This window comes from Nannospalax galili, unplaced genomic scaffold (genome assembly GCF_000622305.1).
Source record: "Nannospalax galili isolate Female #2095 unplaced genomic scaffold, S.galili_v1.0 scaffold390, whole genome shotgun sequence".
Taxonomy (NCBI): Eukaryota; Metazoa; Chordata; class Mammalia; order Rodentia; family Spalacidae; genus Nannospalax; species Nannospalax galili.
In genome coordinates, this window is record NW_008330777.1 from 4,199,392 (window position 1) to 4,226,489 (window position 27,098).

The window sequence follows — 27,098 nt, forward strand, 5'->3', positions numbered from 1 at the left end:
TTATGTTTCCATTTAGTCTTTTATTCATATCTTCTTTGAGTTCCTTGAACATATTTGTAATTGCTATTTTGAAATAATTGTCTTATTTATTTGCTAGGTTGCCATTCTCAGGAAACATTATGAAAGGAGTGTTAATTTCTGTAGTAGACATATTATCTTGTTTATTCATATCATTTTTGTTTTGTTGATGGGATCTAGGCATCTCAATTTGTGTTATTGGTGGTATTTCTTTGTGTGGGTAGGTGTTCTTATCTTTGTTGAGTGGTTGTTTATATCTCTATTTGTTGTTTCTCCAACTTGTCAGATTATGGCCCTGCCGAATAGTGCTTAGTGTTCAGTTTTGGAGCTGCCATATGTTGATGTGCAAATGGAATGTAAGAATTGGTCTCAGTTATGCTAAGAATAGATGCTACTTTTGAACTGAAGTTCCTGATCACTGTTCTGTAATAAAAGAGTGAGCTGCATGGTTTCCAGGTGAGCAGATTTGCTGGTAGGTCAGCTTGGGAGAGCTCATAGGTCTTGGGGTACAAGTATTCTAGTAACTCAAACAGGTCTGATTGCATGGTGATGTGGAACAGATCTCAGTAGCACCCAACCATCCTGACAGAGTTGAGATGGAGATGTTGGAGCTCAAGAAGGAGGAGGAAAGGAAAATTACCAATGTAGGTCTTGGAAAGCTCCTGGATCTGGGGTGGCTTAAGAGTCCTAACAGAGAAGAGATGGTGGGCATACAGATATGTGGGATTGGTAAAGCCTCCAGGAGATTCCAAAGGTCCTGGAAGGGCTGAGATCATGAAGCATGGAGAGGTTGGAGAAGGGAGACTTATGAAGATAGGTCTGTGAAAGTTACTGGATCTGGAGGTCCACAATTTTCCTTTTAAAAAAAGCAGAAATGGCTGGCACAGGGAGGCAAAGGAAAGGGAGCACACAGAGGTCGAACTGGTGGAACTTAAGGGAGTCCAAGGGTCCTGGCAGAACTGAGATCACAGATGTTTTAATTTTTTCGTGCTTTGGTTGTTAGCCTTAGCCTTTAATGGCAGTTCCATCTTGTCTTGATGTTTAAAATTTTGAAATCAGCATATAATGTGCTAGATACCAGTTTTCCACAGAACTTTTTCATACATCTTTCAGTTTTGGTTACCTTTTCCCATATCATCTCCCCTTATTCCCCATCTCTGATCCCTGCTTAAACATTTCTACCTCCAATATTTTACCTCCTTTGCTTTCATGTCTCGTTTGTTCTGCAACCCTTCTCCCTTAGGACCTCTTCCTCCAAGCCTCCAAACTAATCCTTTATAGCTTTCTGGTCTTCCTGGGCCCTCTAGTTTAGACATACCAGTCCAAGAATTTGAGGCTTTTATTTGCACATGAGAGAAAATATTCAACATTGTCTTTCTGGGCTTGGGTTACCTCAGTCAGTATAATTTTTTTCCAGTTCCATCCACTTTTCTACAAATTTCATAATTTCACTTTTCCATACAACTGAACAAATTCCATTGCATATGTGTATCACATTTTCATTACCCATTCATTATTTGATGAACATTTAGGTTGGTTCCATTTCTTGACTATTGTGAATAGAGCAGCAATGGATTTGCAAGTATCTGTGTAGTAGTATATCCCTTGAATTTATGCCCAAAAGTGTTGTAGCTAGGTCATATGACAGGTCTATTTTTGAGAAACTTCCATAATGATTTCCTATTGGCTCTACAAGGTTACAGTCCACCAACAATGAATAAGTGTTTCTCTTTCTCCCCATCCTTGTCAGTATTTGTTATAATTTGTCTTTTGATAATAACCATTCTGACTGGGGTAAAATAGATCCTCAAAGTATTTTTAATTTTCATTTCTGTAATGCAATGCCTAATGATGCTGAACACTTATTAATCATTTGTATTACTTCTTTTGAGAACTCTTTGCTCTGGTAGCCCAGTTTTTATTGGATTGTCTGTTTTCTTGTTGTTTACTGTTTTTAGTTCTTTATATATTATAGATATTAATCCTGTGGTAAATGTGTAGTAGGCATTGAGAAATTCAGATGGATCTGAACTAGAAGTTTCTTCCCTGCTGACAACTTTCTTAGCTAGCAAACTACTGGAAGAGAAAACTCATGAATGGTACTACACAGCTGTGGATCCCATGAGATACAGTGATCTGTCTGGAAGATATGCCCACTGTGCACCAGGAGCATGATAACCCCTTAAACACTTTTGATCTGGTTGGAGGCCTGTTTTACAGGCATGAACTCACACGCACTACTGTGAACCAGGTCAGGAGCTTGTGGCTAGGCAGGTCATTGACTAGTACTGCTTTGATAAATGGACATGATGTCAAACTGTTTTCTTCTTCTTCTTTTTTTTTTTTTTGTTTGAGAGTTGGAATGGACAGAATTTTTTTAATTTTTAGATAAAACCTCCAAGATCCAGAAAACAAAAAGAAAAAAAATGTAAAAAATTTTTTCCATATAACTAAAAAGCATTGATCAGGCAAAGTAAACACTGTAGACTAAAACACACTATGGAAAAAAATGAGCAAGTTCAAAAACTCAGTAGTATTAAGACAAATAATCCAATTAAAATGGGCAGTAGACTGAGACATTTCTCAAGAAAAGACATATCTCAATAAAAATAAACAAGTACATGAAAAAAAGTCTACAATACATCACCAAGGAAAGCAAAACTGTAATGAGGTGTCACCTCACCCCAGTAAGAAGAGCCCTTACCAAAATGACTAAAGATAAGTGTTGGGAAAAATGTATAGAGAGGGAACCCTTACTCCTAGTGAGAATTAATAGTTATTCTTGATTATGAGTGTGACTGGATTGAGTAGCAAGTAGGACATTCAGAAAGGACACCTTTGGGTATGTTTATGGGGCATTTCAAGACAAAGTTAAAGAGGGACTGGAGGATCTTGAATGTGGACAACTGTATCACATAGGCTAGGAGCCAAGGTGAGTGGAGAATTCCTTCTGTTCTGCTTTCTGTCAAGCTGCCTTCCTTTGGGGGTGGGGTAGGGTGAGAAGAGTTTATTTCCTCTGACAATTTCTAGTCATAGTCTATTGTTGAGCAAAACTAAGGCAGGACTCAAGGCAGGAACCTGGAGGCAGGAATTGAAGCAGAGACCATGGTGGAATGCTGCTCACTGGTTTGCTTCCCCTGATTTGCTCAGCTACTTTTTTCTTTCTTTCTTCTTAATGCTCATGTCTATACTCATAGATTAGTGCTGCTCTCAGCCTTCCTTAAAAAGCATCTTTTTGAAGTGAGCAGCAGTTAGTGCAGTGACTCATTGGTCAAAGTATGGAGATTGAGGGACTGGAGAACTCAGTGACTAAGAACACTGGCTCCTCTTGCAGAAGACCTGGGTTTGAGTCCCAGCACCTACATGGTGGCCAACAAAACTGTCTGTAACTCCAATTCCAGGGGATTTGGGGATTTGACACCCTCTTCTGACCTTCATGGGCACTGCACAACATGGATGTACCTATTTACATACAGGCAATACACTCATACACATAACAAAAATGTAGCATATTTACACAATGGAGTTCTATTCAGCAGTAAAGAAAGATGAAATAATGAAATTTGCAGGTAAATGGATGGATCTAGAAACTGTTATACTAACTGAAGTAACACAGACTCAGAAAAACAAATGACATATGTGGATCCTAACACCAAATCCTTTTAAATTCCATGTCTTTTTGTGCCGTCCCTTCTGCATGAAATAACTACCATCATCATGACTTCAGCTGGGCCTGATCGCTAAATATCATCACAATTGGGCTTGTTGACAGTTGTGCTCATTCATTAAAGGAGGCCCAAACAGGGTCATTGGACCCTCACTGGAGTATCCAGCCACTCTTCCCAGCCACTGAATGTAATTTCACCCTAATCACGCATGTCCTCCTGAATTTGGGGAGCGCTAAAGTATACAATCTGGGGAAGGTTAGGAAGAGAAGGCATGACCCATGCTGGGTAAAGGCTTTCCAGTGTGCATACCCTCAGGTCATACATACACCTCAGCAACCCCTCAGTTATCTCAGTTAAGTAAGCTAAAAAAATTCATTGGTTCCTCAGTAAAACTTTAATCAAACATTGGTTTGACAATAGAATCTTAAAAGGGAATAAGCATTGCTTAATATCTCCAGAAAAAGAATTCTCACAACAGATGGAAAATTTATTTGTTAATGTCTCATAATTATTTTTAAAAAAAGAAAATGAGAATGTAAAAGATGTTAAAAGGATATGGGAATGGAGATCTTTTCCACAATAGACAGAAAAAAATGAGAAAACCTAACTAAGTGATTTAGGTCTGTGCAGGTTTGTTATGATATATAAAGGATGAGACAAAAATAATATACACATAATCTTGAAATTTCTAAGGTCATAGTTTAGGCAACCAGTTTAAGGAACAAAATATACATCTAGTCAAGGTTTATCTGAGAATATTTGGTTTTTCACCCAAGCTTTGTCTACATAGTGCATGGTAATTAAAAATATCCGACTGGTGGAACTTACCTTATTGGATGTTTAACAGCCGTACTTTGAGGCCTATACTAATCTGGTCAGAGGGACTTAAAGGACAGTTTTTGTCCCTTGCCCTCCAAGGTTGACTAAGTTCCAGCAGACAATAGAACATCTCTCAAAATATCCTGTAACTGTGGTGAGTCACCTGTCTTCTTGTTCAGGGAGACCATGGAGGCCCCATAAGATGGACTTGAACCAGTGTTCAGTCTACAAAGAGGAGGGTCAACTCAGAGGAAACATATCATCCACGCTTCTAAGTAAAGCCAGATATGGTCGAGCAGGACCTTTGACTTATCTTCACATAGATGGAACTGGTAAAAGAAAGGAGCCAGGGTCCCAAGCCTATGTGACCCTTGAGGAACAGATCCTCAAATGACCTTGAGTGTAAATATAAATTGATTTATTTGGGACAACTGTATGGTCTTAAACACCCAAAAGGAGAGTATAAGCAAAGAGTAAAGTGGTCAGTATATTTCTTTAAGAGTTCAAGGGATTACACTTCCCAGATATTAGGATTAAGTCCACATAAAAAGTTATTTAGACAATTATTTTTCATTGATCCTTTTGTTCCTACTCAGAAAGTGCTGCTCAAATGTAAGACTTCAAATCTTGGTTTGTAATACTGTAGTGCCCATCTGTAGCCAAGGGAGTTAACCCACTGTTGTTCTAAAATGATGGATACATTTGTTTTCTCCTCCTATGTAGAAGCCTTTGAGAGGGAACTGACACTGATTCTAACCACTACAACAGCTGTCAAAATACCTGAAAGCAAATCCTGAATCCATCACTCTTGAGTCCACCTTGGGAGACAAAAGGAAAATAAGGAGGAACCCATTAGAGGGATGCTTTTGGAAACTCTTGTCAAGAAATCGCAATGGACTCTGATATGAACATTTGAAATTTGCCCTGTTCTGACTTTTTTCTGGTTCTCCATCTAGAACTTGTAATACTAGCTACTCTTGCCTTTACTTCTCCTTCACATCCCCTATTCACCAGTCTAGGACTTTCTTTTCTCCCTACAGATAAGAGATATGCAATTTGGAAGTCTTTTAGATAGACCCACTAAAGGGGTACTCCAATTGCCTCACCCTGTATCCCTGTTCAGCATGGAAGAAGCCAGAGTGTTCTGTGTCTTGATTCCCTATCAGCAATTTGGGTAACCTCTTCAGAGGTTGGTATGATAAGAATAGGAGGTAGGAATTGGCTAGGAAGTTAGGGTAAAAAAAACACCCCAAAAGTAAGTATCCCGTTTCTTGGCTAAAAGTCAAAATATCCTTGGGCTTCTTAGCAACATACTCTGTTCCAAAGGGCAAAAATGACAAAAGCATTTGAGAGCTTGTATCTAATCCTTAAAAGATTTTAGGGTTACCTCTTCAGAGGGGGGTAATGTTAGGTAGCAAAAAGCCCCATTAAAGAAAGAAAGAAAGAAAAAGAAAGAAAGAAAGAAAGAAAGAAAGAACACGAAGTTGCCAGAAAAAAAATGATAGGGAGATATGGGAGGTGTTGGAGGGGAGGGAGTGGGAGTGGATTTGATCAAAACACCTTATACGCATGTATGAAATTCTCAATAAAGTTTTTTTAAAGTTAAAAATAAATAAATAAAATATTTTAAAAGTATGGAGACTGAGACTGTGGGGGTACTGGGGCTTAAATAGGCCATTTACATCACCCCCTTCCAGGAGCATGGAACATTGCAGACGTGGGAAGTGGAAAGAATATATGAACCAGAGATGGGGAAGGAATTCTGCAAAACAGTGTCTCCTGGGCACGCCGTGGTTTTGCCCCCTGTGAACTTTATGTAGTTGTGGTTACCTGCACAAGACGTGCACACAGTTGGGCTTGTCACCACTCATCATTCATGAGAGAGGAACTCATAAGGTCCCACCACTCCCTAAGGGATTATAAGTATCTAATGGATTCGGGGTGTGTGTGTGTCATTTTTGTCAGTGGTATAATCACTAATAAATCGACCATATTTCAGTAAATAATTCCTCATTCATCTTTATGCAAGAAATCACAGTTACAGTGAAACTCAGTGGCTGGAAGAAGAAGGACATCAAAGTAGGATTGGGGTTTCTAAGAAGAAGGATTTCAGAGGGCTAAATGGGGAAATGAGGAGGCAAATGGGGGGAAAATGCCCCAAACTCAGGGTATGCATGAGTAAAGCTGTCAAAGAATAAAATAAGTCAATATTACAAAGCCCTTACGATCTGACAGATGTGTACATGTGTGGTATGTTTCACCCCATTGTATTGATCCTCTTCTTACGTCTTCTTTCTTTGCTTATCTTTTATATGTTACACCATTTTCTTCTGTTATAAAATGTTGCTGTCTACCTCCCTCAAAAAAAATGGCTTGCACCTGCTCTGGTGCTGAGAAGAGGGTGTCCAATTATTACCCTTAACCTCAGTTTCCTGCTCTGTAAAATATTCATTTTAGATCAAAGTCAAATTCAAATATTAAGAGAATTAAATAAGATACCATAAAACTCAAAGTACACCCTCAAAATGTACTTTGAGTTTTATGGTAAATAAAATGTATTTTGTCTATCAATACATGCCATGATTTTGTCAATTCTTCAGTTCTACCTTACAGGCAATAACCAACCAGAAAATTCTCTAAAGGAAAGCAAAAGATATATTTTCTAAAATGAAAATAAGCAAAGATCACTCTAAGTTACTTACTACATTAATGGTTATATATTGCTAAAGAAAATTATAGTGGCAAATAAATTGATCTACAGTAATAAAATGGACCTGAAACTCTTTGCTATAACAAAATTTTAATAGTTGTTAGAGGCTGGAAATCTAAACACTGAGATTTTGTGTATAAAATATTTTCACATTATTAGATAAAATATTTTTAAAATTTTTGCTTTAGAAGTAAGATCTCTTTCAATTCTACTCTAAGTCACTATAAATCTTAGTCTTTTTAAGTTTATTAATAAAAACATATTTGTAAATATATTTGCAAAAGTATGCATTTGTGCCAATAAGATGTTTTTGACATATTTCAGGGTACAGATGATTCAGATATATCTGTGATTTCCCAGAATAAGAAATGCTTTGACAACGAGATTGTTTGTTCTAAAAATGTTTTGATATCCATTGGAGACACTGAAATTTACCTGAATGACACTCCTGAAAAACAGGTTAGTGAATTCTTTCTTTTAGGATCAGCATAGCCTGCTGTGAGGATACTGAAAGCAGAATAGAAATGATTAGGATTTCTCTATCAGTAACTGGTTGAAAGATCTAGATATTTTTTCTGCATAGTTTTACATGGTTTCAGTAAATCATGTATTGCTTGTCTCTTCTGTTTGTACTCTATATCTACACATTTCATTTATCTACATTATTCTTCCTTCCCATAGTCACCATTCTGGCCCTAGCAACAAATACCTGGTATATGGATACCTTCACTAAACTTCCAATCTGTACTCCTGATACCCAGACTAAGTTCCTCTAATTTAATCTGTCCCATCAACTGCAGCCACAGTGGTTTCCCACAGGAGATCTGTCCATTTGTCTAGTTTTTCAAAATTTCCAGATGTCTTTCCATTGCCTTTCTAAGGCCTTGCTAGTTGGCTGTTGTTCACCTTTCCTGCCTCATATCTTGTTTCTTTCCCTTTCAAGTCCGTGTCCCAGAAGTTGGATCTTTTTCCAGTTGATTACACATTCTAAGTTTTTTGTGCTCCCCTCTTGGCCTTTGGGAAAAGTGAATCCCCTACCTTAATCCATCTTTCCATTTAGCTCATTCTGACAATATGCCCTACCTTTCTTAGGAAACTCTTCCCCAGGGTGCTCTCAAGGACCCTGCTAGATAACTATCAGACCTTAGTGAAGTTCCTACTGTGATTATCTATCTTCTCCATCTGCCTATGAGCTATGTAAAGAGATGGCTCACCGGTTAAGAACACTGATTGTTTTTGCAAAAGACCCGGGTTCGAGTCCCAGCACCCACACGGCAGCTAACAACTGTCTGTAACTCCAGTCCCAGGGGATCTGACAGCCTCTTCTGACTTCCGTGGGCATTGTACAACATGGGTGCACTTACATGCAGGCAATACACGCATACACATAAAATTAAAAAAAAAACAAACAAACAAAACCAAAAACAAAAAACAAAAAACAAAAATACTAGGATCATTATCTCCTTCATTTATTCTTGTATTCTGGGAGCCTGCCCAAATTAAAAGATGGAATTAATTTCATTCATTCATTTACTCACTTATTCATTCATTCATAGTATCTATGGTACATCAAAACGCATGCTAAATTTTTAGGCTGTAATAGTGAAAAGACACTGCTTACTGTTAAGTAACATACTCCAGTGAAGGATTCATTCAGGTAAATAAGGATGGGCAATGTGTGTGCTATGGTAGAGTCTACACAGACTCCTAGGAGAACTCCTAGGAAAAACTCTTAGAGCAACTGTGGATTTTTTAGGAGCAAAGACCAGGGAGTCACTTAGAACTGAGTTAGCAGTGCTGTATGCCACCTCTTGGTTGAGGCACTCTGGTAAAGTTTACTTGACTTGCCCAAGCTGCAGCTTTCCCACATGTACATTTAGCATGACTACAGACTTCAATTCTTCAGTTCCTCTGAGGATTGTACTCAAAGTATGAAATAATGAATTTCTAGAAATATTTCTCTTTTTCATCATCTTTATTTCATCCAGAGACATGCTGCAGATGAAACGATTTGGACTAAATCCTAGAATATAAGTAGATCTTCTAGTAGATAAGTAGATGAAGAGAAGGAGCAACATGACATTGTAGAGAAAGGATTACATTCAGAGGAGCAGGGTTGGAAGATAAAATGTCAGGGCTGGGTAATAGTAAGTGGTTTAGTTCCGTTGAAACAATGTCTGTGGGATGATAGATGGCAGGTGTGGTAAAGAGACCCAGGAAAGGGTGTCCCTATTGACTAGAAGGGGAGGTGTGGGAGCAAAAGTGCTTGTGAAGTGTTCAGGTCACAGACTGTGGAAATTCTTGAATGGCCTAAGACATTTGAACTTTATTTTTAAATTAAAAAAAATAATTTTTTTATGTGTATCAGCATATTGCTTGCATGTATATAAGTGCACCTGTGTCATGGTGAAATGCCTGCTGAGGTCAGAAGAGAGTGTTGGATCCCCTGGAACTGGAGTTATGTACAGTTGTTAGCTGCCATGTGGGTTCTGGGAACTGAATCCAGGCCTGCTACAAGAAGAGTCAGTGCTCTTAACTGATGAGCCATCTCTCCAGCCCCTGAACTTCATTTTAAAGACAAGAAATTTTGGAGTTTTGAGGTGGATGATTTGTTAAATGGTCCTTAAAAGGTGGCTTTCAAAACTTAATTTCTAGAACATATTCTCTAAGTTTTCTCTGCAGAACATCTTTACTAAAATAATCTGGATATTTGTTGTAGGTGCTGGTTTCTGGCCTGTGCTCAGGTCCAGGAAGAACTGAGGCTGAAATGAGATGAAAGATAAGAGAAACCATGAACCACCCCCTGCCCCTTCCCCCACAAAGTAGTTTCATTTTTTATGTTTTAAACAAAACCCCCACATTTTCATTGTATACACACCCTATAATTTGTGTAAGCTGTTCTGCCCCTGGTCCCTTTTTGCCAATTTTGCTGTATTTGTTCTGTAGTATCCCAAATTCTTGTACTAAAGTTTGAGAACTAGTATTCTAGGACACAGCATATGCAGCAGGTAGAAACATCAAGAGTAACCTTGCAGCAATCAGTGTGGACAAAATAGCTTCTACAGTCATGTTGACATTTCTTTAGAAATAATTACAGACATTTGGCCTAGCCATCAGCTGGATATTCATGTATAGGTGAAGGTTCTCTCTAGGAACAAGGGTATTATATTTTTAAAAGGAGAGAAATTAGTGCATGCCCATATAAAGACAGTTGGCACATTTTTGAGGCGGTAATTACAGCTCTGTGTAACTCTCAGCTTTCAATTTTCACCTGTGTGAAGGTGTTAATGAATTCCCTTTATTTAGATTGTTAAGAATGAAGTAAGATTAAGAAAAGTCATAAAAAATAGTTTTATCCCAACAAGTCCCCAACTAATACATCTTTCTGGAAGATCATAAGTGAACTATAATATAGTAAGTGCCACTTCACCACGGAGGGGCTGCTCACCCTTGAAATGAATAAACTCTCCTCTGCTTTGTATATAAAACACAATTATAATTCAATCATTGTGAAAATAAAAAAGCATTTTATAAATTTACCTAAGCTGTGCTTTAAAATGTCTTCATTATCTACATTTCTACCTTATTTTTCTAGCAGCATTAGATTGTTTGAAATATACCTAAGTAAAGCGAATGTTTCTATTATGAACAATTCATTACTTACTTTTCTAAGAAGCATTAGCTGCTAATCTGGAGAGTAAGGAGTGCAGTAACTCCTTTTGATTAAGAAGGATGCTCTTTTAGCAAGCTGCCTTGTCTAATGAAACAAAGCATTTCATATCTAATGGGCAAGAGAAAAGACATGCTTTCGATTCAGAATAAGTGAATAAAAACAAACATTCTGGGGGAAAACAATGAAGACCAGTCAGACCATACAAATCTACTAGAATGTGAAATAAAGATAAAAATTGTTGTGGCAGGGTGACTTGGAGGCAGAGCTGGTTATACAAATTTTGGGGGCACCACAAAATGAAAATGTGGGGTCTTTTGTTCAAAACAGAAAAAAAAAATATTTCCCCCCTTGGTTTCTCTTGTCTGAGTGTTTTTCAATTTATCACTTGATCTGTGCTGGTTTGGGTATAGCTGTCCTCTCAGGGTGAGGACAGACCCAGTGCTGAGGGCCTCTTCCAGTCACTCTAACTTGGTACTTGGGTCCACATGTCCTGCCTAACCTTGTCCTGCCTTCGTGCTGTGGATGGAGGGTAGCAGTGGTCCCCAAGTGGTGGGCAAGAAGCAGGAAGCTGAGACCCAGGCCTGAGAGGTAGGGTACCAAGGCACTAGTGCCCGTTCTTTATCCTCTGGGACTTGGCTTGCAAAACACAAATTCAAATGTAAAGTTATTTGAATTTCAAGATGGCAATTACAGAGCATTAAAACTTCAAGTGTGGGCCTGGCATTCCAGTCCTTTTGGGAATGAAAGACCAGAGAATCCTCACAATGAAGGAAACATTTGAGTCACCAGTGAAGGGAATGAAGCAATTATGTCAAACCCTGGGACAAGAGTACATAGTAGGAGGACTATCAAGTGTAGAGGGCTTGAGATGTTTCAAACTTGATTAGCCTATCCAATGAGGATAGAAGACTGGGGCATAGAAGAATTTGAGATTAAGTCCAACCAGTTAACAACATACATGGTTATGTCTGTTCTGTACAATATAGTATGCATACTGATAGGGTTCAGATCCACATGACCCCAGACCCAGAAACCATAAGGCCCCTAAGAGGAACTGGGTCAGCTAACTCCCAGCCACCTGCAAGCTGACAAAAGCAGCTCCGGGAATTAATGACCCAAGGTATTGTGATCACCAGAGCAGACTCCACAGGCTGACAAACAGGTTTCCTAAGCCTTTAGCTTCTATGAGTTCCTGGAACCCTGTTATTGTAGAAAACGTTTTACTGTAGATGCTTTCCTCAATAAGTTTCAGGAGGTACAGACCCCACTCCCTCCCTGAGCAAGCAGCCCCCCAAACAGCCCCAAACAGCAGAAAAACTATTCTCTTTTTCCACATTCTGTCTCTTTATAAACTAACCCCCTGCAGCCCTTAGGCTGCTGGTTCTTCCTCACAGCCAAGTTGAGAACCAGCCCTGCCAAACCCATTAATCTTTTGCTTTGCCTGAGTCCTCTTTGCTTCTGTTTTGCGGCGATTCCCACCATTGCCACCTTTTTATCTAACATACACCTGTTACAAATATAATTGGCATAAGAGATGGAAAACTCTATGGATATGGCTATATTTATTCCATTTATAGTTTGAAATGTTCACTTAAAATCTGTGGTGGGAGAAAAAGAATGAAGAATTTCATATTACCTTCTAACTTTTGTTTTTCTTCTGGATAAGTTAGTTTTACTCACTTTGACACCACCATGTATTTTCAAAATTATAAACAAATTTCAGGGTCCTAGTTTTAATTAAAGGCCCTCTAATTTCCCAAATGTGTTACATATTTAATGTCACTTTTACCCTTTCTGGTATATAAATCATTTCCTTTTAATGTTCAAACCATAGACTGTCACTTCACTGTTGAATGACTTTATTGATTATAGTTTGCACATGTGATAGTTACTCTGTTAGGGTACCTTGGGTGCAGAGCTCTCACACTATGCTTTATCATGTAACCTATGCTCTGGCCCTTTGGAGCTTTGCTTAGTCCTAAGCCTTTCTTTAATCATCTCTTTCATTTGTCTTCCCCATTCCCTTTCCCAGTTTTATGTCCCTTCCCATATATGGCTTTTGACAGATAAATTTATTTTCTGCCTCTTTTAAGGAAGTCTTCCTAGGTCCCTTTGATGATAATTTCTCTCCTCTGTCTGACTGATAGTTTCTCTCTCAATACACATAATGCTTATGTGTACTCACATGTGTGCATTTGTGTGAATATGTATTTCTTGCGTTTCTTTAATGATCAGACTATTTCATCTAGAAATTTTAATTGGATTGTAAAGGCATTGTCTCTTATTAAATGTAGTAATTCTGTTTTCAACAAAATTTTGATAATACCAGTAAACTACTTTTCTGCTATATTTAACTTCCTCAAGACATAAGCAAGGCTAAATTTCTGTTTTGAAGGGAAGGACATGCTTTTTGGTCCTCAGTCCCTTTGTGCTCACCATTAGTATAGAATTTCCACCCCTCTGTGTCCTCTGTGGTCATTCTCATTGGCAAATGTTGAGCACATCAGTTAGTTTGCAAATATATATCAATTCATTACATTTCTTATTTAATATATTGGTTTTGTCTTAGACAATTCAGGAAAGTTATGATCAACAAATAGATAACCACTTAGACTAGAGATATTAATTTAACATTTTTTACATTTTGGTTAAAGAATGTGATATTCATTTTTAAAATTTTATCTTTTTGGAAGAAACGATCAGTTTTTTTTCTGGAAAGCAAGCCTACATATCAGCTTTGGAAGGCCGGATTCTACATAATAGTGTATTTCCCAGAGCAAGACATCACCATTTTGTGGGATAAAAAGACAAGTATTCATATCAAAGTCGGGCCACAGTGGAAGGTAGGCAACCTAACCTCCCAATGAGAAGCAAGAAATGAGTTATCTTTACCTTTCGCTGTTCGGTAGAAAAAAGCAATTGAACAAATTGTTAGACAAATTTGTTTTTTAAAGGATTTCTTGAGGTTTTGTAAACTATACAGGAAAGATATGTTTCAACTAGGCTATATCTTCAAAATTCTTAATCACAGCCTATGTTAAGAATTTCACCAATTGGAGTACAGAGCTTCATAGAATTATGGTGCAACCACACGGCAGAGTACTACTTAGCAGTACAAAGAAAGAAACTATTAAGATATTTGTAGAGTATAGATGAATTTTGCTGTCTTTTTTTACTTTAACCTCATAGTATTAGTTGTTGCTTCATTCAACTACTTTATCCCCCTCTCTTCAGCTTGGCTATGTGGTTTGTTTGTTAAACAGATTCATTCGTTACAATCTTTCTTCTACATTTTGTTTCATAGCTTAGATTTAAAAATAAATTTACATACACTACAATTATAGTAAAGTACTTAAATGTTTAAAAGAAAAAATTATTATTTTTATTTTATGTGTATGTGTGCATTGCCTGCATGTAGGTAAGTGCAACCCTGTCGTGCAGTGCCCATGGAGGACAGAAGAGGCTGTCAGATCCCCTGGAACTGGAGTTATGGACAGTTGCTAGCTGCCATGTGGGTGTTTGGATTCGAACCCAGGTCTTCTGCAAGAACAGCCAGTGTTCTTAACCGCTAAGCCATCTCTCCAGCCCAGTAAAGTACTTTTTAAAATTACCCTTATGGCTCTATGGATTTGGAAGAATGCATGGAGTCCTGATCTACCACCATAGTTCTTTACAGAATAAGTCCACCAACACCCATATTTCATTCATGCTTCCCCTTTATTGTCAACACTTACTGTGTCCCTAAACTCTCAAAAAATACTGTTTTATTTTCCATTGCTGTAGTTTTTCCCCCAAATATCATATAAGTGGAATTGTATAGTACATTTTTTATTGAAATTTTATTGAATATATATATATATACATGATGGCCTATAGAGTCCTATTTGTGTCCCCAAATGCACCTCAGGGTGGGCCCACCAAGAGTCCCATTCCTGTAAGACACTGTCTTTCCCTTCCCACCAACCACCAATTGCTAGAAGTTCCTTAGGTTTGCATTGTGATTTCTTACCCACTTCCCTATTTCTATCTGGGATTTTGTCTGATCTGAGCTTGCAGTGGACTTGTGCATTATTATGTCACCTTTGCTGTGAGTGTAGTAGTTTTGGGGATGTGACATTTTTGATTTGGCAAAACAAATGTAAGATTCATGCATATTGTGTGAATCAAGGGTTTGTTCATTTACAGTGCTGCACTGTAACTTCTCGTATGAATGTACAATTTGTTTACCCAGGAGCAGAAGTGGTAATTGTCCATGGTTAGGTATGGTTTCTGAGGACAGAGGCCTCATGCACTGTCTGCTTTCTTGGAGACATAGGTGGCCTATGTTACTTTAAAGGGCTGCATGCCATGTGTTAGTATTGAAGAGAGTGTTCAACCACTTCAATTGGAGACCCTAAGCAGGAGTTCATTATTGGTGGAAGATCATCAAGCCTTCCTCTAAAGTGATTGTTTTTCACAGTATTTTGAAACAATCCAGTGGACAGTGTTAACACGAGTAGTTCACCTGGCCATTTCAATTGCTATGCTTTATTGTTTCAACATTTATAGTGTTACAGAACCTTAAATATATAATCTAGTGGGCTTTTGTTTATAAAAGGTACTTATGTTTATACATAAATATATGTATCAGTATATCTATGTACATACATACATCAGTATAGTTAAGTGTATATATTTTCCTATATATATATATACACTATATAGCTAAAGATATCAATATCAAGATATTAGTAAATATGGATAAATAAGATTGGAGGGTTGATAAAATATTTAATTGCAAATGTAACTAAATTGTATGAAAATCTATTTTCTTCAAAACATTTGTCTTTAAATGGTTTCTATGGAGGTTCTTTCAAGTTTTAATGCATTTGAGTCTTAACTATAAAATATTTCATGATAATTTTATTACTTTAGAACAAGCTAGCAGGATTATGTGGGAACTTTGACAAATGTACTTCAAATGATATGACTACATCTAATAATCTGGAAGTGAGAAATGCTCAGGTATTTGGAGACAGTTGGGCACTGGGACAGGTAAGTCATATGTGTATCTTAGAGCAAAAATTTAGAATTTACTTATTAGAATATTATTCCTAGGAAAAGTTAAGTTAAATTTATTTTCATAATATTTTATAATTAATTGATAGTTAATGAACTTTCATATGTACTTTTCCATGTAATTATTGTCTCCATTTTACAGATGAAAAAACTGCATCTCTAGGAGGTTAAATGATTTTCATAACACATGTTTTTAGACAGGACAGTGACAGTCTAACTCATCTTCTCTCTCATATTTTTTCCAGCAAAGCAAAATGCTTTCTATTCTATGTTCATTCACCGAGTTTTGTTTAAGACAATGTTTTTCATTATACACAGGCACAGAATAGGAATAAAAATTGTCTTTCTTTAAGGAATCTTAGTGTCTAAGTTATTAGGTGAGGTAGAAAATTAACAATAAAATATATTGAAATATAGAGTTGTTTTAGTAGATATGGTAGAGGAGGTTGTAATGTTCTAGGTAAGATTCCTGGAGCAGGTACTTGGGAGATGAATTCTTTAGTATCTACAAGATTCAAGAAATTAAAGTTTATAGGAAAAAAGATGACAGGAAAAGGATTACATCACTGAGCAAGTGTGAGCAGGGAGAGAGAGAGCAGGGAGCACAAAATTCATCTCACAGTGTTCCACATGGTTGTGACATAAGGTTTGAAACAAAGAAGCCCAGGGTCAGGAGGCTCTTATATTTTAGCCAGGTAAATTGTCAGTGGAGATTAGGAAACTATACGAACTTGGGAACATTAAAGGTGAAGTATATCAGCATTTATTGAAAGACTATATAGGGAGGGTTCATTTGGAAACTTCTTATACCTTCTGGCATCAGAAATTTCAGATACTGAAGTTCTCCCCTAGATAAGGCAAAAAGGAGTTATATCTCTGTGTGTAAGGGAGGCAGGGCAGCAGTAAAGAGTGCTCTGTAGTTTTGGATGTGTTGAGAAAAATGTGATTGAGAGATAGTTGGGTGGAAATGTGCAGTTTTGAAATCTAGTATAGAGACCTGGGATATAAATAAGGATTTGCCACTTAGTACCATATTCAGGCTGTTGAAGTGAGGGTACCTGTATTGGGTGAGGTAAATAGAGATTTTAGGGTAAGACTTTGCAAAGAAGGGAGGGAGCAGGAGGTTGGGGAAGAGCCACGGTTGTATAGGAGCATAAAACCCAGCAGAAATTTTAGTGCTAACATCCAAATCAGAACAGACATTTAAGACAGAATCAAAAGTAAGAAAGGTCAAGTGTGTGCAGTCTGGGAAGTTGCCTCTATGATTAGTATTGAGTATATCGTCAATGCCCTTTCTCAGAGAAGTTTCTCAGAAGCATGTTAGAGAAGGCAGAGGTCAAAAGGTGGAGTATATGGAAACAGAGTCTCTGGAGACTATAGACTCTGTACATACAAATTCCTCTGAAGATGCTCTGTGGCAAAATGAGCAACATGAAAATTAAAGGGAAGGATTCAAGCTCATGGAAGTTTTCATGAACATGTTGTATTTATGAAAATTTAAAATGGAATCATCATCTGTAATATTGCTCTGATTTTTAATATTCTGCTTAGTTGCTTTCAGAAGTGATGTATGCTAATAACCGATAGCCTGTGTAGATGAGAGCACATAGTAGGTAAAGCTATCTAAAAGGATGAGACTGTGTTACAGAACAATCAGTTCATGGATGAAGTCAGGTAGATTACTTTGGTTTCAAGTCATACGCCTTTAAAATCTTTCATTTCCCCTTAAATTTTTCTAACAGTGTGAGGATCCAGTTGAAACAATGAAACCCTGTGAGGCACATCAAAACAAATTTCCATACGCCAAGAAAGAATGCTCCATTTTGTACAGTGATGCTTTTGCTCCTTGTCGCAATGTGGTAAATGACTACTTTGCTAAAGTCTCAAATGTAAAGATGCACAGCTGTATATACGCTGAGATGAGGGGAACAAATGATTTAGCTTCTTAAATGTATCCCAGGTGTTGAACACGATCGTTGTTAGGGGGACCTTGGCCAGTGCTTCTGTATAAGTGATGTGTTTAGTTGACTTCCTTTCTTCCTCTTTCCAGCTTAGTTGACAGTGTACATTTATAAATAATAATTGTAATTTTTGTTCTAGTTTATGAAATATGATTTATTTGCAGCATTGTGTGATCAAAGAGACTAAATGCTTATGTTATATCAGAGAGCATTTCAGGTGGACATTCTTCTCAATGAAAGTGTAGTTTTACAGGTTTACCTGTTACCACAATTAAAATAGTTTTTGAAGCTAGTCTAAGAATATATGTATTCAGAAACTTAACTTTATAAACTCCTGCTTCACATTATAATTTTAAGTCCTAATAGAAGTTCTGAAAGTAGTTTAATATAGTTCTTAAAACTAAGCAACATCCCTGCTGCATACCCTGTTGGCTCTCAAAACAGGCCCTTGTGTGTTAGGCTACTGAGTTTTTCCTTGGAACACCATTTTTACTTGAAAGAACAAATAATAGACGAATACTTTTTTTAAAAAAAATATTTTATTTATTATTTTTATTTTATGTGTATGCGTGTATTGCCTGCAGGTAGGTAAGCGCACCCATGTCGTGCAATGCCCACGGAGGACAGAAGAGGCTGCTGGATCCCCTGGAATTGGAGTTACAGACAGTTGTTAGCTGCCATGTGGGTGGCTGGGATTCGAGCCCAGGTCTTCTGTAAGAACAGCCAGTGTTCTTAACTGCTGAGCCATCTCTCCAGCCCCCAAATATGGTTTTTTAGACAAGAATATTTGGCAGATACTTTCTTGGAAAATGGTGAAATAAGTGTGTGTCTTCAAGGAAAACATCTGATGGCATTTGTTGTCCTTGAAAAAAATTGTACTTTCAGGTGAAAAATAGAATTTTAAAAAACTTGGCTCCATCACCATGTGCTTAAAAGGTTTTTGATACTTTTCTGAAAACATCGTTGGTGATGTGAATAAATGTGACCTGCTGCTGCTGCATGAAATTGTTATGTGTTAGCATTTTGATCTTTGTACTCCACACATTTTTTCAAATGATCTATAGATTATGCTTTGGAGCCACACAGAAGTGACAAATTCTTTCAAAGGTGAGTTAAACCAACCAAGTTTAATATAGCAAATTGCAGAGTTCATTACATAATTTCCAGTGTCAAATTGCAGGCTTGAGAGATGGCACAGTCATTAAAGCTCAGGCTCACAACCAAAAGATAGATGTCAAATTACACCTAATTGTTTTGGAAATCAGTATGGAGGTTCCTCAAAAAATTAAAAATATAAAACTACTATACCATTCATATATACTATTCCTGGGCATTTACACAAATGTCCACATCTTACCAACGGAGATGCTTGCACATCCCACTTTATTGCTTTTCTATTCACAACAGTAAGGAAACGAAACCAGCCTTGCTGTCCATCAACAGATGAATGCATAATGATAATGTGGTACATACACATATAGAATTTTATTTAGGTCTAAAGAAAAATGAAATCATGAAATTTGAATGGTAAATGAATGGGTGTGGAAAGTATAATTTTAAATGACATGACCCATATTCAGAAAGACAAAACAAAACAAAACAAAACAAAAAAAGGGCTGGAGAGATGGCTCAGCAGTTAAGAGTACTGGCTGCTCTTGCAGAGGACCCAGGTTCGATTCCCAGCATCCACATGATGGCTAACAACTGTTGTAACTCCAGTTCCAGAGGGAATCTAAAGCCTTCTTCTGACCTGTGGCAGGTTTTGCATGACTTGGGTGCACTTACACACATGCAGGCAATACATTTGCACACATTAAAAAATTCATGTTCTCTCTCTCATATTAGCTTATAATGTGTATGTGTATACATATAAATAAGTGTAAATGTATATAAAGTCCCCAAATTAAAATGATGTCAGTAGGATAATAATAGGCAATGAAGAAAAATAGAAAGTAGGCAGAAAGTCTCACGGGACATGGAAGAGGAAGAGAGTCAGGGGTGGGGGCTCCAAGGGGGTATCATGGGTAGCAGAAGAGCAGGAGAGATATCAGGAATCACTAAAACGTGATTTGTTCAAAACTGTCATAATATGACCTAGCATACTGTATCCTAATTTTTATAAAATGAAGGCAGTCACAAACATAGGAGTTTTGATATAGTCCCAAAGAAGGTCACAACCGTTACCTGAAGAAGACATTGATCACCATTGTCTTCCACTTTTACTCATCTTTTAACCAAAACTAACCCAAAGAAAAATATACTATTACAGACTAAATGGAAAGCCAGATATGAGACTCAAGCTGTGCTATTACACAGATATTAAAGAGATCAACAAAAATGTAAAATATTTATCCTTCTCACTAACTTATATTTGTTTTGGTAAATATAGTTTTTTCTCTAAAATATATACTTTTTAACATGTAATAATAAATCTGTAATTGTTTTAAACATCTCATTTTCAATATCTAATATGATAATTCTATTATAATTCTATAAATGAAAGTTCTTTGGGGAAATTTTTAGGAATTTAGAGAGAGCCTGAGACTGCAATATTACAATTAAATGGACAGACTAGACATTTTTTGGAATTTTTAAAAAATGGAATTTTAGTGAATTTCATACAGTAAATTTTGATTGTTTTTAGATTCCTTCCCCTATTTCACCCCTCTTCATGACCCTCTGCCATACCCTGTCATAAACACACACACACATACACACACACACACAGCATATAAACAAAAAAAAATATATGGAGAGAGAGAGAGAGTCAAATTGTGTCCCAAAATGCCATTCAGCATGGGTCCATGCACTGGAACTTGATTAACCTACCAAGTGGCACATCCTTAAAAGAGACTGACTTTTCTGTGCTGAATAGCTTTAGTGTCAACTTGACACATCCTGGGTTGAGGGAGCCTCAATTGGGAAATTGCCTTTATTGGACTTGCCTGTGGCCATGTCTGTGGGACATGTCTTCTTGATGAGTAATGCCATTCAGCATGGGTCCATGCACTGGAACTTGATTAACCTACCAAGTGGCACATCCTTAAAAGAGACTGACTTTTCTGTGCTGAATAGCTTTAGTGTCAACTTGACACATCCTGGGTTGAGGGAGCCTCAATTGGGAAATTGCCTTTATTGGACTTGCCTGTGGCCATGTCTGTGGGACATGTCTTCTTGATGAGTGATGTGGGAGAGCCCAGCCCACTGTGGGTGGTGCCACCCCTGGGCTGGTGGGCTGGTGTTGCATAAGAAAGCAGGCTGAGCAGGGGTCGGGGAGCAAGCCAGTAAGCAGTGTTCCTCCATGGCCTGTACTCCAGCTCCAGCCTCCAGGTTCCTGCCTTGGTTTTCTACCTTGGGCTCCTTGATGAACTGTGTCCTGGGAGATGTAAGACAAATAAACCCTTTCTTCCCCAAGTTGGTGGTATTGGTCGGAGTATTTTGTCACAGCAATGGAGAAACAAAGTAAGACACCCTCCCAGCAGCCATCAGATGCCAAATACTTTCTCAGATAGGGTTGGGTTTCTTATCCAGTTCCCCACATCTATGCTGGAATTTTGTCTGGCTTGAATTTACATGGTACTTATGAATACCATCACCTACTAGGTACCACACGCTAATACAATAACAGCCCTATGCCAGGAATGGCTTCCCTCTTTCGAAGCTGCTGACCAATGGTCTCATAGACACTCAAAAAATTCTGGCCATTGCCCTGCTCTTGGTTTCCCATCAGAACTTGACAGTAAGACCCTATTGCTGAAGACACCACATACATGAGCTGTAGAACAAGCAAGGAGAAATCAAGTTGGCACTGAGTTCAAAGCTAAATCTCTATTGGCTAGCTTTTTAGGTAGGGCTGGAGGGTACTGTGCATGCTATTGGAAGAGAAAAGTAATCATTAACCTTGCCCAGCTGTGAATCCTGCAGCAATAACAACAACTAACTTGGCATGATGTGCCTTCTGCTATAATGGCATGAATATTATGGGAGTAACCAATCCCTCCTAAAGTCTTTTTAAGAAAAGCCTCTTTGGTTGAGACTTTTGGAGCTTCTAGGGACATACCTCTTTGACAAGCAACATTGCACCCATCCTGGACCCCGAGACAGAGTCTGTGGCTCCTCTCCTGGCTGCCCCTTGAAAAATTAATCCATGCAGTGGCCTATAACAGAAAACACAGATTACTGACACCAAAGCCTTATTTTTTTGTAACACATTGTTAATAGTCTTTTCAGTTTTGCCAGCTATTTAACAAATACAATTCAAAGGAAGTAATTAAGTGAGCATGAGACATTTGAAAGAAGCTGCCAATGCCACTCATCACCAGGATGTTGTCTCTTAGGAGACTAAGAAATAAAAAAAATAAAAAGTATAAAGTGCACTTAGAAACACAGTGTGTTCTTTAGATGCTTTGTGAATATGCCAATAATGAAACAATGCACTTCCAAAAATACTAAATCTGCCCTATTGTGGATGTCAAAGTGGCATCTATTTGTTATTCTTCATACTTGTTTTGCTAGTTCTCTGAGATGACATTTGGGTAATAATTCTTTTTCCCTTTTGGCAACATGGGGGTTGAGATGATGAGGATGTGAAAGGAGGCAGAAGTAGGCTGATGAAACCCACTCTGAAAACAGTGCCAGTTACTTTTAGTCCCAACCAGTTCTTCTTGGAATTATGCTTTCATTTTACTTTCAGATTGATGTTACTTCCTTTGCCAAAAACTGCCATGAGGACACATGCAACTGCAACCTTGGTGGGGACTGTGAATGCCTGTGCACAAGTGTCGCAGCTTATGCCTACAAATGCTGTCAGGAGGGGGTGCCCATTCACTGGAGGACACCCACTGTTTGTGGTGGGTATCCTACTTAGGACATCATTAAGTGGACAATTTTGAAGGAGATTCAAATGCATAGTCATCATAGGGAATTGCCACAAAACTCATGGAAATGGATTTAATGCTATTTGACTAAATTTTATATTTGTTTGATAATCACAAATTATTGCATATCAAAAAGAAAAAAGTTAAGTTTTCTGTTGTGTTTGACTGCTGTGTCTATAACTTTGACATATAAATTATATACCATCCTCAAAAAAATTCTTTCTGGTTCTAGTACTCTTATACCTGTGAAGTTTTATCCTTCTGATAGTAAGAAACATGTTCTTTGAAAATCATCTTGAATTACTTTCAGTTTTGACTTTTAAACACTTATTTGCTTGTGTAGGTGGTTAGTCAGCTGAAGAAGAGATTACAGTTTGGACAGCTTCTATAATTGGTTTTTAAATTGGCAGACACTGCTTATCTTTAAAATAATGTTATGAAGTTTAATTTATTCCAACGCATCGTCCTAAAGAAAAAAATACCCTTTGAGCAAGGCCTGGTGTTGGACACCTATTCCTAGTACCCAGGAAACCAAGGCAAGAGAATCACTGTCAGTCTGAGGTCATCATAGGCTATATAGCAAGACTCTCAAAAACATCATACACACACATATTCATACACACTTTCACAAACACACAATCATTGTTGCTTATGAAAATTTAAAAAAAAACGATGTCATTCTGGGCTGGAGAGATGGCTCAGCAGTTAAGAACACTGGCTGTTCTTGCAGAAGACCCAGGTTTGAATCCCAGCACCCACATGGCAGCTAACAACTGTCTGACATAATTCCAGTTCCAGGGGATCCAACAGCCCCTTCTGTCCTCCACGGACATTGCACGACATGGGTGCACTTACCTACATGCAGGCAATACACACATACACATAAAATAAAAATAATAAAATATTTTAAAATGATGTAATTCTGTTACTTTATGTAGTTATTAATAAGTACATGCCCCTGTTTTATGCATATTCAGACAAGTCCTCAGCTTCTTATGTGTAGTTTAATATTTATTCTTCTTTCTTTTAGCACTTGATTGTGAATATTACAATGAAGGTAAGTGACATTTTTATAAATACTACTGTATTATTTTGTCAGATATATTTCCAGATTAAACTTTTGAACAATTTATACTATGAACAAAAATGTATATAGTTCACAATTTGTATAATAAAGTTATAAAAGACTTTGCTTCTAAAATTTATCTAAATTTCTGAGCACTTTTGTTAAAAATTTATTCCCTAAAAGTAAAAGTGTGTGGTTTAAATTTTTAACCACTTAAGGGCCTTTCAGAAATACTTTTTGAATGACACAAGTAAATGAGTGGTTAATAGTTTTTAAGTAAAAAATATAAAAGGCATACAGCAAAGGCATAGCTTGCAACATTACATGTAACTATGGACATTACTCAAAAGTTTTCAAATTGCATTATACTTTAATTGATGATAATTGTATTTATTTAAGGGGTATAATGTGGTGTTTTGATACAAGAATACATCATGGAATGATGAAATCATGTGAATTAGTGTATTTATCATATTTATCATTTGTGGTGAGAATTTTAAAAATCCTTTTAGATAGGGTTTTGCAAAAAGAAAAAATAAGAAATCCTGCTATTTGTGACAACATGGCTGAATCTAGAGGGCATTACACTAGTGAAATTAAGCCAGCTAGAGCCTCTCATTTTTAAAAAAATATTTTATTTATTATTTTTAATTCATGTATATATGCATGAATTGCCTACATGTAGGTAAGTGCGCCTGTGTCGTGCAATACACGCGGGGGACAGAAGAAGCTCTCAGAGCCCCTGGAACTGGAGTTATGGACAGTTGTTAGCTACCATTTGGGTGCTGGGATTCAAACCCAGGTCTTCTGCAAGAACAGCCAGTGTTCTTAACTGCTGAGCCATCTCTCCATCCTCCAGTCTCTCATTTTTAGGTGTTATTTAAATAGACTTAGGAGTAGGGAAAAATGTGATGCTTCCCAGAGGTTGGAAAGTCGTAAGTGTGACGAAAGGAAAAATGTTGACCAAAGAATAGAAAGTTGCAGTTCCACGGGAAGAATAAATTCTGGTGATCATTGTGCAGCATGGTAACTACAGACAAATTTTTATATTGTAGGAAAATGAAAACCAATAAAAACCATGATGATAATATAAGAACGGTGTCTTATTATCTCTATAAAAATTAGTGACATATCAGGTTGAAATTTTACTGACATAATTACAATCAAAATCTGCTGGCCTCAGCAAGCACCCAGATATGCAGTTTTACACAGATGAAAGAAGAGATGAAGGAAATTCTCAGGGAAAGAGCGAGGAGGCAGCAGATTCCGAGCTTGCTTTTTTATCAAACCTACTTAATGAGAAAGGCACAGACTCAAACCTAATTCAGAGAAGTCAGATGATCTGGGGAGGTGACATCTTGTTAGCAGCTGGACACACTGAACCATGATAGATGAGTCAGGGTGGTGATCATAGAACTCTGGGCCCAGTCTGAGGCGTTGAGTTCCTTATTGAGCTAGGGAGAGAGCTAAGAGTTGTAATTATGTAAAGAAAGCTAGAACTTTAGACACATGGAGATGACGTATCAAAAAGAAAATGGACTAAAATGCATTTGTTGTTTTGTTACATTTATCGAGATTTGATTGTTGAATAAAATCCAACATTAGCAGAACCCCCATGATAGTCAAAGAATATCTATTGAAAAGTATTACTTGCTCAAGATTTAATCAGGCAGACAGTAGCACAAATGTGCATGGGTGAATGTGTGTGGGGCAGCAGTGAGAGCAAACAATCTCTTGAGCTCCACAATTAAAATGCAATTGATTGACTAATAATAGCAACGGTAATAGCAGCTTTGGCTATGTTAACTAGTTTTCCTATATGACACAATCCAAGCTTTAAAGTAGGCTATTTTATTGTTAACATTTTATAAAAGAGGAAATTAAGATACAAAGAGATTAAATACTTTTGCCAAAGTCACTCAGCCCACATGTGGTCAGCTGGGACTTTGGAGGCACTGAAGTGGAAGTCTAAGCTACCTGGCCTAGTGTGTGTGGAGGATGGACCGCTCTGTGTTGCTACTGTGTGGTCTGCATTATGAATACAGAATCAATTTGAGAAAACACTCCAGTGACTGCCTCACTTAAACTTTCTGCTCTCCCACAGCTCTGCTGGCTTCTTCTGTTCTTTCCACTTTTTGGCCTCTGGTCAATAGACCTTTGGATTCACTGCACACTGAATCCCTAGGGCGAGTACTACTTGGGTACACTTTGCCTTCTGTCAAGTCTGCACCAGTGGTGGTGGTTCCACTTTTAATGTGTTAGAGAATTCTCAAAACCACTTCCTTTAGGTCCATTTATAGTATCAGAAGGTGAACACAGGACATCTGGCCCTGGGGAGACGTCTGAGTGGAGCAGCAGGCAGAGAATTGATTTTCTATGATCCAAGTAATAGGGAAAAACATCAATGTGCCCAGGGAGGAAGAGTTAAAGAACTGCAGTAGAGATTGATGATTGGAGAGCACAGCATTTCAGAGACTGTTGATTTTAATCATAAAATAAAGTTGTTTATAGTGACTATTTGTAATTCATTTCACCCTAAATAATCTCACAGCTAGTGTAAAACTTATTTGTCTTCTGTGGACATTCATAACTGAACTCTTCATCCCTTGCTTACTTACCACATGTCAGAAAACTATGTTTTTAAGATAGCTATGCTATTCATAGAAAATACATAAATATAAATAAATAATTGTAGAAAGAAAAAAACATTAAAAGTAGTAGGAGAATTTAAAGTCTATGGATAAATTATTTTAGTAATCCTTAGCATAAATATTACACTTAATTTCTTCATAGTCATTTGTATGTCATTTTCTTAGAATGTAAAGGTTGTATTGGCATCATGGCTGTAGGCAAGCAAAGACTTCAGTATCCTAAAAACTGCTATACAGTTTTTAAGTTCAGAGTGATTTTATTCTTATGATTATGTTTAAAGAATCACTATTGGAAATGGCCGATTTTGATAAACAGTGAAGTGTACTACTTCTTGCAGAAAATTAATGATAAATTCACCAATGATGTCACAGTTGGTGGTGAAAGAGCATGAAAGTAGTCCAGAGATCAGGTATCAACCCACCAGAAGGCACTTTAAAAGCATTAGGCTTGGTTTTTAAATATAGAATGTTTTATTTATTCTTTGAGAATTCCATATGTGTACACAATGCGTTTTGATCATATTCACTCCCAATTGCTTCAGGATCATCCCACGTCCACCTTGAGCTTCATGTCTACTTTCTCTCCCTCCCTCCCTC

The 27,098-nt window shown here is 37.4% G+C and overlaps 1 protein-coding gene across 1 annotated transcript in view; it reads left to right on the plus strand.

Moving 5' to 3' along the window:
- Otogl (otogelin like) overlaps positions 1-27,098 on the plus strand; it is a 168,859-nt gene that overhangs the window by 86,528 nt on the left and 55,233 nt on the right. Inside the window, exons 26-31 of the mRNA XM_029555761.1 lie at positions 7,540-7,674; positions 13,582-13,731; positions 15,803-15,922; positions 17,689-17,805; positions 22,601-22,757; positions 23,815-23,841. Of these exons, the coding sequence (XP_029411621.1) occupies positions 7,540-7,674; positions 13,582-13,731; positions 15,803-15,922; positions 17,689-17,805; positions 22,601-22,757; positions 23,815-23,841 (706 nt within the window). The remainder of the gene's footprint in view (positions 1-7,539; positions 7,675-13,581; positions 13,732-15,802; positions 15,923-17,688; positions 17,806-22,600; positions 22,758-23,814; positions 23,842-27,098) is intronic.